Source organism: Opisthorchis viverrini, assembly GCF_000715545.1.
Source record: "Opisthorchis viverrini unplaced genomic scaffold opera_v5_125, whole genome shotgun sequence".
NCBI lineage: Eukaryota > Metazoa > Platyhelminthes > Trematoda > Opisthorchiida > Opisthorchiidae > Opisthorchis > Opisthorchis viverrini.
In genome coordinates this window covers 1,049,699-1,060,809 of record NW_008751786.1, presented here as the reverse complement: position 1 = coordinate 1,060,809, position 11,111 = coordinate 1,049,699, and the positions used below count along the sequence as shown (strand labels likewise).

Genomic DNA, 11,111 nt, shown 5'->3' with positions numbered 1-11,111 from the left:
CTTTTCTTCACAATAAGGCTTTCAAATAAGTCATGGTTGTACGGCAGTGAAGAATCGGTGTTGAACACTGATGTCATGCTGTCGATGATGATGATGATGATGATGGTGATGATGACTGGGTAAGATCGTATTTCAGAATTGTATGTTGTTCTTCCATCACATTCAATGGAAGTTCTTTGATCAGTAAACGAATCTAACAAAGTATCTCACAGTAATCAGATCGTACCACATTCCCTTGCCTTAATCTTTGCGGCCGTACAAAACTATATTGCACTATGCATTTGTTATCTGAGGTAGCTCAGGAAACATAGGAACATCTGGTGTCAGTTAGAAATCCTGTCAAAAGAGTGAGTTTTATGCGTACCAGTTTAAGAATGCACTAATCCGAGTGGCATACAAGTTAGTTTCGTAATACCCCCAGACCGTTTTCATATTGAATGTGACTCGCCACTGGTGAGTTGCCATGTTTTAAGTACAATTTATTCAGTTGGTTTCCCTTATGAAATCCGGACTCGTACATAGCTTTCGTATAAAGTACACCTCCTTGGAAAAAAGGTCCCCTTAGATGCCGAAACTAGATTTTTCACGCACGATTATTTCTTCGTTGATCCGGTCAAAAGATGGCCCACCATTGAACCGACTAACATAAGCGTACTTGTCCGGTCTTATCAAGGACAGATCAAAATCAAATGGGATATCGATAATCTATTGTACTTTATACACGAAGAATACAAGCGCGCCAAGGGTGTGCGCATAAAATGGGTTGTATATTCCCATGGAAATCGAACGTTTCAACTAAAATGGTCCTGGAAGACTCTCCCGGATTTTGTGACTCCAGGTGAGCGATTGACTGATTTACTTATTAAGGGATTGCTAAAACGATTCCGTTATATTTGACTACTGAATGTTCAAAGACTGATTGGCTGTCTGTAATCCCGCTCAGAATATTCACATAGATGACGTACAGCTAGAAAGTTGACAGAATTATCGAATTCACCTGGACACCATATATCCTCGTCTGCTCACCACAGGAATGTGGTTTGTGTAACTGGATTTCGTCAGGTAACACGTTAGACTACAAGCACTACCAAAGAGTGCAAGTAGCGTCATTACATCATCTTGATGAAATAAACTACACACTTTGGCAATAGGTATTTTTACACTCATCATTTGCAATCGCCGCAACCCAGTGATCGAAAGTATGAGTGAACCCTTGCGTGTCTTCTACGAATAATGCAAGCCAATGAGCGTAAACCGCAGATGTAGGAACATTCAGATAACCTCACCTCTGCAACATTTGTCGAAGCTGTGTTGCTTTTCTCCTGGACCGCACTTTCTGTTTTTGTTTTTGGATTCTCTGAAAGTGACAAAAAAATGACAGTTCACTCTCATGTTCACCCAATTTTGATTTCGTAAAGTCGGATGCGAGTGTTTTCTGCCCGACATATAGAGAATTGGTATGGGAATCGATCCTGTAAGTTTGAAAATCCTGGATAGTTAATTACTGAAGTTAGCAGGCAATTGTATCGTTCAATGAGTCGCTGCGTTTGATTGGGAACTCATGCAGAATTCATTCGTACCACGCAAGTTCAAAGGGAACTGATTACTCACGTGACAAATTCATCGTTTTCCCTCCTGAACTATTGAGCTCCTGACAGCTTTTCAGAACAAGAACAAACTGCAGCGTTTGTCAAACAGTTTTCAAACAGGTATCAAACAATTAAGATGAACTCTACTACTGCCATAAGCACAACTGATCTGGTTTGGTCAAATAGGTTTCAAGCCTATGAAACGCTTCCTGACTGGGAACATCCGACAAACGAGTCGGTCGATCGATAAAATCAGGATAACTACTGGGATGTTGTTCGAAGCATCGGGCGAACCAATCCCATCGCCAGACGAAACAATTCAGGTGCGTCCGGCGTCCGCTGAACTGAGAAAAAACACGCTCGTCTTGCATTTCCGACGTCAGGAATTCAAACTCCTCCACGGTCAAGAATGTATGCACCGCTTAGAAGCTTTAATAAAAGCGAAACTCCAGTCCAGCGTGTCTAAATGTTGGTACCATAGCCAAGGAAATATCTGATTGATGGTTTCTCAATTATGGCTCAGAAACCGCGGTAGATCTTTTCGGATCGCCAGGTGTGAAAATCTCCGCCACCACGTAGCCTCAGACATCATGTGTTTATTTCCATCTAACCTCTTGTTCGAAGAACAGGTTGATAGTTCAGTGGATAACAGATGCAGGCTGAAACGTAGTGTGAGATTTTGGTTTCCACAGGGCTTGAGAATTTTCAACAAACGCATGATTGCACATGATGTCATCCAAGACGAAGAACATAGACTTATGTAAAGCGGAGGCAAGTAGACAATTAGGAGGCACACAGGAAAGCCCACTATCATAAAAATGGTCGCTTTATGATTTACAAAGCTAGCTACTCAGCACCATGAAATTCTATCTGAGTTTGCTGCAACGCATTATCGCTAGAAGTGCATTAGAAATGCATCTGATTGTAGTTTCAACCAGAATCAAGAGTGAAGTGTGGCGACCCACAACAATGTCAAGTGATTCCCACGTGCACAATTATCGTTTGGGAGTAATGAGTTGGAGGCTTCATTCACCCGTTAGGGTTCCTCGGCTAATCTGACGATCTTGTCGGGCACAACTGAAATGGAGTTCAGTATTTTTGGCCTACATAAAACTTCAGAGTGAGACTCCAAAATAATCGAATGATTTGATTGACTGCACGTGTCTCTGCAACCAGTGAGGAATTTCATTGGCTGCTATCATTTGAAAGCCCACTATCATAAAAATGGTCGCTTTATGATTTACAAAGCTAGCTACTCAGCACCATGAAATTCTATCTGAGTTTGCTGCAACGCATTATCGCTAGAAGTGCATTAGAAATGCATCTGATTGTAGTTTCAACCAGAATCAAGAGTGAAGTGTGGCGACCCACAACAATGTCAAGTGATTCCCACGTGCACAATTATCGTTTGGGAGTAATGAGTTGGAGGCTTCATTCACCCGTTAGGGTTCCTCGGCTAATCTGACGATCTTGTCGGGCACAACTGAAATGGAGTTCAGTATTTTTGGCCTACATAAAACTTCAGAGTGAGACTCCAAAATAATCGAATGATTTGATTGACTGCACGTGTCTCTGCAACCAGTGAGGAATTTCATTGGCTGCTATCATTTCCATAATCGATCGAGTGACAGAAAGCGAGGGGGAATATGATAACATGCCTACCTGAATTCGGCATACATTTGTCTACACCGACGAGTATAAATCTGTTCCCGACCGTTAAACTATACTATCTTCCGGGTAATTTTACATTCAAAAAGAGATATGCCGAAATATGTTCTTGCGGCTCCGACGTTTTTACGTCCCCACGCAGATTGTGAACAATCTGATCACGTGGCCGCTTACCTGTCGTTTTACAGCATATGCACCACGTGGTCCTAAATGTAGTTCTTCAAAGAAACCTGATGAAGAGTATAACTGGTTGTGTTCTTTTGTTGATCACAAAATTCTCTTGAGCGGTAGCAATTTTAAGACCTTTCACTAACTTAACTCACTTGTATTCGGCTGTTTTGCTTTGCCGTTCGGATCACTTTGAACTTTGGACGGTTTCGATGACTCGTCATCTCGTGGAGGTTTCGTCTCCTCGCCAACGTCTTTGGGTTTCGGTACTGATGGCCTCGTCATCGTGTTAGTCACCTTTCCCCCAAACGGATCGGAATATTCATCGAGATTGTCGAAATCGAGTTTGTATTCACCCCGGGGTAGTGGAGGTGACAATTCTTCTTGCTCGTTTGATTTCTAGTGTAGGAATTTAATTTAACAAGTATTACTGTTGTTCGATCAGAATTGTGGTATTAGGCTTGTTTTCGATGGTCATACACTCAAAGTGTCAGCCGCTTCTTCTGATCTCATGTTTTTTACAGCATTTAGTAACCTCAACTGACTTCCGACAGAGCGAGGACGCCAAGTTTGATTTTAAATACATCTATTTTTGCAGTGCTTGCGCTGGGTGCCTGGTTGAGTATCGATCTCACATGATATGTACCTTCAGGGTTAGCATGAATTTGCGGAGCAGTTTCACCATTCATAATTTTTCTGCAAACATTCCACAGTAGTGTAACTCATAATACACTATGAATTTTCCTATCAGAATACTGAGTTAAGTTTTTTACGCATGCTGCTGACATTTTCAACATTCCGTACGATGTTCTTAGTTAGATGTGTCAGATGATATGCTAAAAGATATTCCTCTCTTTTTGCATGATTCATGCACCAATGAAGTCAAACTTTCGTCAGAAGATTGATTGGTAAGTTCTCATAAAACCTGCCGATCAACTACTTTCCTGCGATTTAAGTTAGTCAAATACTTGATTTTGTCATTAAAGAAACCAACCGAGCACAGACAACTGAAGGCCGTAAGATCACATGTGCCTAATCAAATCATTTTATTTTGGCCCCTTCCCCTTTCTTCTAGTACCCTGGACAGGTGGAATACTTTCGTGCGCCCTAATTAGCTCTTTCCCACTGAATATTCCTGAAATTTCTCTACCAACACATGAAATGTCGCAGTAAGTAGTGTAGACTACCTATGTATCTCCGATTAGAAAATAAATGATTAGCCGTGCTTCCTTGTTAGACTAAGTAGTCATATTTGGTGAAGTCTGAGTAAAACACCACCCCATAATTTCTTGTAGTTCTCATTTCGTTCTCAGAAAATTTAGTGTTCGGCATCCCCAATCAGTACCATATTCGGTTGCCAAAGAGCAGATCGCTGCAAAGAAATACCAGAACAAACCATGTAGATCTGTGCCATTTTTACTCAGAGCACTACCAAAAGCATTTAGACATTGAAGATAATAAAGAATCTTTTGGCGACATGCCAACCGAATTCCAACCGGTGCCACAAATGTTTTAAATTGCATACTACTCGTCAATAATAAGTAGCTACAATTCAATTCACCAACCCCCCACTTCAAACCATATTTCTGTTAGAAGGCATCGCTTTCCTGAATCTATTTAGCTTAGCTCCGTGCTTGCGCAAAAGTTCTCACGATACTAGTTCTGCGAAGAATCATTTAAAAGATGTAGAATGGTGCTCATCTGTGGAGTGCCGAATCTTGGTGTTTTTGTCCATTCTTGTCAAGAATAGATTGAGATGGAATGGACATACACTTGGGGATCGTTTGTTTTCCATAAGAACCATAAACGAGCTATCTAGTCGCTGGTATGTGCATACTCATGGGTTGCGTATTCAAACGAAAGTGTGGACGTGTAAGCAAGACGGTACTTATACCTACTTGGGATTTCTGAGGTCATGTACGTTGAATTAGTACTTGACAACATGCCAAAGTGACTACACCATACAGGTCACAGCATCATTCCGAGATCTGATAAATGGCTGAAATGTCCATGCTCAGCTCTTATGAACAATGCGAAACAACGAGTTTGAAATGAAACTGCAAAACTGAAATCACCTGGAGATCATTTGTTGAAGCTGTGTTTATTTTTTCCTGCATCGGGTTTTCGGATTTCCGTTTGTCTGAAAATGGCAAAATAGAGGAGGGAATAAGTCTGCTTGGTCATTTAAATTCGATTCCACACAGATCAGTTTGATTTTGGAATACCGTGAAGAATCCGTCCGCCCGGTGGATTTAGAGCCGGAGTAAAACACGCTAGAAGATCCTAGGAGGTTTATTTCAGCGTTTGCACGTAACTGCCGTTCATAGATCATTCAACGACTGGCCATATTTGACGTTGAATTCAGGAATTATTCACTGATTCCTCGTTGATAAATTCAGTTTCAACTGTATCTACTTACTCGCACCCACCCTCTAAAATCCCAAACTCAGACCATCTATTCATCATATTACTTCTTACGTTGTTAGTAGTAACGACTGTTTCATGTTCAAGTTAAAACATCCCGCCGCTGTGAAACTAGGACCCAACTACATCATCTGATAAACACAGGCTTGGCGTAGTTCATGAAGTTTTGATCATAAATTATACTTCTTATTATTAATGTTCGGGTGTGGCCGTGGAGGTTAATGATTGCTAGTTTTCCACCCTCCTGGGAGAGTTGTTCGACCAACCGAACCACATGAATACTAAACGCAATTTGCAAACAGTACAAATATTTGCGGCCCACATCACACCTTAAACTATTGCAGTTTAGTTTAGAGTGGCCGGTTACGTCATGCGATGAAATTTAGTGATGCAGTTCGTTACTCGGAGGTTCAGGACGGCAATCAGACGTCTAGATCCGCTGTCCTGACATCACCCAATCCTACTACTGGATGGATGGTTGGATGGCTTTAGGGGCCGCCACTGGGAATAGAACATTTCGTTAACTGTCGGTTGCTTCCTGCCTCCGGAGGAAAGTGTGACTGTGTTTCGCATTTACCTTACAGATGTGTTAAGGCCTACCATAAATTTGCAGATGCTTGTCACTTGAAGGAAATGCGCTGCCGTTTTCTATCACAGTGAACTTTTCGACTTTACCTTCAGACGGCCTCGGAATGCGATATCTCGCATTACGTGGATTAGCTGCTTTTATCCAGCTGCTTCGAACTGGCCTTTCTGGTATGAATGAACCTTGGAAAACTATGCTCCACCCAGCAGGATCATTGTGGCACTGCAGTTCAACCACCACGACTAGGGGACAGCTTGAGGTTCAGATCTACCTCAGACTGTTAGTGCATACTGGACTGTGATCAATATGCATTTACGGATCTATTTGCTGAGATGTGACAAGTCGCTGCGGTTTTCAGGTCGCTTCTTACGGCGAGGTACATGTGCGGAGTCTGACCGAATGTTTTTTTACCTGTCGCATTACAGCAAATGCGTCACGTGGTCCAAACTGTATTCCTTTAAACAGTGTTATCCAAGCGTATAACTGTTGAGTGCTTCGTGGCAAGAGCGCTAGTGCGTTTAGCAACAAGTAATATAAGGTCACCACAAACTTAACTCACTTGTGTTCGGCTGCTTTGCTTTCCCTTCCGGAGCAGTTTCAACTTTGGACGATTTCGCTGACTTGCTCCACTTTGGCTGATTTGGAAGACTTGTCATCTCGATGAACTTCCCTCTCCTCGCCAATGTCTTTGGGTTTCGGAGCTGATGGCTTTTTCTTCGTGTTGGTCACCTTTCCCCCAAACGGATCGGAATATTCATCGAGATTGTCGAAATCGAGTTTGTATTCACTCCGGGGCAGTGGAGGTGACACTACTGTTTGCTCCTCTGATTTCTAAAGTATAAATGTAGAAAAAGGCACCATAGTGCGTGTATTTGGAAATGTCATTCTCAGTTATTTTCAATCTACTATTTGGATTTATTGTGTAGGGATGTTGCCTTTCAGCTTCGATCGGATCTACGATTTTGAACTTGTTTTGAGTGATAATATTTATCCACCGGTGTTCTCAATTATGTCAGTGTTCGCAGTATTCACAAGATATATCCATTTGCATGAGGTCGATTAGAATCATCACCAACATCACCATCAAGGACAGCAACATCAGTTTTGATCTTGATGCTTCACCGCCACACAACCGTAAGGTTCGTCCAATTATATTTAAACCTCCTGAATGAAAAGAAGAGAGAGTGGATAAGGGAGGGGACCCAGTGCTGGCCCATATCAAGCATTCTGAGGTGCCTCTAGGCGCACAGTCAGACGATCTGGAAAGAAACTGACAGCACGAACGCCACTGACGTTGATCAGCCGCAGTTTCTTGCAACATCTCCAGCCAAGCACCTGCGGGGTCACAAGGACCGCGTACAATACCAGCAACATCCAAACTCGTCGTTGACGCCATCCAAAATCAGCCACGCTTCTGTGGCATTGGTGGTCAGAAACCTGAAAACGCCTCACATCATCTGTCCACAGAGGCCGTCTAGCACCGATACAAAACACAGCCCTCACTGTAATATTTTACACGCCTTTTTTGACGCCACAAGTGACGCAAATTAGCGAGCATGATTTCGAGCCTTTGATATTTTTGCACTGACTTCATCAGATACATTTCCATCAGAGCAACTACCTTGTTGTGTAAAAATTTCGCACAATCTCCAGCAATTCTCCCTGAATTGTCAGAGATATGTACGCAAACTTAATGTTCTGAAGCATGACTTTACACTTTGAAGGCCAAAAGATGTTAGGATGGTGGTCGAATAGAATGCTTATAGTGGATTAGATGCCAAAGTTTGCTTGCTGAACTTCTCGACCTTATTTGATGCATATCAAGCATCATATCAAACTTACTCCACAGTCTCTGATGCCAAGACATATTGAACTACAAATATTTCAGCTGTTGACAGCGTGGCCACCGAGTTACATTTGAGCATGGGACCGATCTTCCGCAATAAGATGAAGTACTTTCAAGTGGATAACTTCTCTTCAAAATCCCAGACAGCCATTTTTATAGCAAGAGTTTGTAAACTCTCCTTCAACCGTCTTGTCCGTGAGGACATTCTTTGCTGAAAAGCCGAGAATCAATGTAGAGATGTTTCCTCTTTATTGGGATTCTCCATAGTTGCGTATCTCACGAAATTCCAATCAGGAGTTTGGGAGATTCGACCGGCCACGATTGATTGCCAATGCGATTACCTCGAAAATGGACTGGATAAAATGCCATTGCTCCTTCACTTGTGGGATGAAATTTCAATTGAAACCTATTGAATCTCACACCTCAATCAGTGCACAAGTCGCTCAGAAGATGCGTAACGTTACAAAGTGAATTGAACATAATTTGGTTCTCACGAGAGACTCAACTGAATCTCTCGTTTGTGAGATTCTACAACTGAATGTGCTGCACACAGGCCGCCACATGTTTCAGTTAACACGATATTCGAGATATCGCAGTATATTGGGTTCAAGTAGAACATAAGGTTGACGGAGACTCGGGGACTGCGCCTACCTGACGAGCCCCAAGAAAGGCGAGACCGGTAGTTGGCTGCCGAAGAGTTTTCAGCAACCTTGTGAGTAGTTTCCTTCATGAATAGAACTTAGTTTTGAGAAGTCGTCACTTGATGTGACATTCAGCACGTGACCGCGTGACGTTGTTTCAGTGCACACAGGATCGGTGGCGTTATAGTTTAAGTACGAGATAATACCACTGATGATTAGCTGCTGGCGTCCAAACGGCTATGTGTCCAGGAATGCAGCTGGCATGTCACTGGCTCGAAGTAACCAGGAAATTCAAGAGTTACGCAACGCTGATTATTCCCAATATCTGAGCTGTGTTCGTTGGCTTTCAGCATAAACCGGCTTCATTGAGCGATGGAATATCAATCTAAATTTACCAACTCTATCCCCACTACCATCAGCAGACGAAGTCCACAGGTGTTTTTGCATGCAACGATTGTGGATGGCAAAACGGGTTGGACAAAGCAGGAGCGGCAATTTTCCGCGACATCTTGAAATAAACAGAGACTATTTATTTAAATGAAAACTGTATAAAAATCCAATTAGTCTCACCTCTGAATCGTTTGTCCAACCCGTGTTGGATTTTTCCTGCACCAGGTTTTCGGTTGTGAGATTCTCTAAAGATGGCAAAACAGAAGGGAATATAGGCAGCTTATCTGTTTGAAGGCCTAGCTCTCTAGGATGTTGATGAACCATTGGATCTACACGACATTCAGACAACCGGCGTGAGGTTAAGTTTACCGAATATGCCCAATAATCCTGAATAGATGATCCCAGAATTTAGCACGTACGGACATTCAAGCAATATTCATCGGTTAAACACGTCCAAATGCAACCTTGTACTACCTGGATAGCTTGCCCAACCCTAGACCCTGAATGGTCGAACTCTTGTTGCCTTTTCAGTATATTACTTCAAATTCTTGTTGGTTTGTATGACTAATCCACGTTCCTGGTACAGAACCAGAAACAAACTGCAGCTTCTGTCGCGGAATTACCCCTTGGTTTGGGTGTGTACTGTCTATTTAATTGATTTTGTAGTAAAAAGTGATTCGCATTTACAGTACTGGACAATGGCTCAGGCCCGTCACGAGGAGATCAGACCATACCGCGGTGTGATGGCTTGTTCAACCCATCGAGTTACACTGGGTTGATTGGGCTGGTCATTGGGCACTGGTTTGACCAACAAGGTTTTCTGGTCTTTCGGAAACCGGTATGTCTCCGAGGTTACTCCTGGAAGAAATTTAACACAGGTATCTCGGCTTTAAGGAATATACCAAACTCTGCATCTCTAAATTAGTCGTCTAAACCAATACCCGGTACCCTGTTTTGAGTTTTTATGTAGCTCACGATATAGTGCAGGAGATGACAGCCACACACCTTTCTTGAACGGAAGACAGTTGAAGTCTTCTTTCAAAACTAACTTACCCTTTATATCTTGTATTTTCTCTGCCTCCGGAGCATTTCCCATTTCGGAAGATCCGGAAGCTTTTTCAGTTTGCCAATCATTCGAATGGTTGCCAGGGTCGTTGGATTTTGTCGCTGATGGCTTCGCCACTATGTTGGTTATTTTTCCACCAAACGCCAGGGTCGTTGGATTTTGGCGCTGATGGCTTCGCTGCTTTATTGGTTATTTTCCCCCCAAAGGGATCGGAATATTCATCAAGATTGTTAAAATCGATTTTGTATTCTCCTCCGGGCAGTGGAGGTGACAGTGCAGTTTGTTCCAACGAGTTCTACGGTGAGAACGCAATAAGTTGCAGAATGTTGGCAAACGGTCACAAAGATAACTGTGAGTTTTATTTTGTTCCACTGGTTGATAGACGAAAATCGAGTGTCCCTGGATTTCACGGTACTCATTTCATTCCAGATATCCGCAATTAAACTCACTAATTAAAGACCCGTTTCTTGAGTGGATCAGCTCAGATTCATGGGCTCTATTTTCGGACACAGCTGACCCCTGAAACTATTTGCGAGGTTGAAACTTCAATTAGAAGAGTACCCCACATATCTCCTGTCTTAATCAGCTAACGTGCTTTCAGTCATCATTTTAACAAAGCGGCCATGTATGAATATATTAGACTTCCGTTTTTACCACAATACAGAATACTGAGTTTAGCTTACCCCGACCTAAATCTGCCACCTTGACGTGGTGGTCGGGCTTCAGTGCTGCA

At 42.5% G+C, this 11,111-nt stretch overlaps 1 protein-coding gene across 1 annotated transcript in view; it reads right to left on the bottom strand.

The window, feature by feature from the left end:
- Nucleotides 1–11,111, bottom strand: part of T265_06343 (hypothetical protein) — a gene marked incomplete at both ends in the record, with an annotated part of 118,735 nt that overhangs the window by 67,202 nt on the left and 40,422 nt on the right. The window contains 6 exons of the mRNA XM_009171576.1: nucleotides 1,287–1,357; nucleotides 3,581–3,824; nucleotides 5,501–5,565; nucleotides 6,995–7,136; nucleotides 9,493–9,641; nucleotides 10,366–10,543. Of these exons, the coding sequence (XP_009169840.1) occupies nucleotides 1,287–1,357; nucleotides 3,581–3,824; nucleotides 5,501–5,565; nucleotides 6,995–7,136; nucleotides 9,493–9,641; nucleotides 10,366–10,543 (849 nt within the window). The remainder of the gene's footprint in view (nucleotides 1–1,286; nucleotides 1,358–3,580; nucleotides 3,825–5,500; nucleotides 5,566–6,994; nucleotides 7,137–9,492; nucleotides 9,642–10,365; nucleotides 10,544–11,111) is intronic.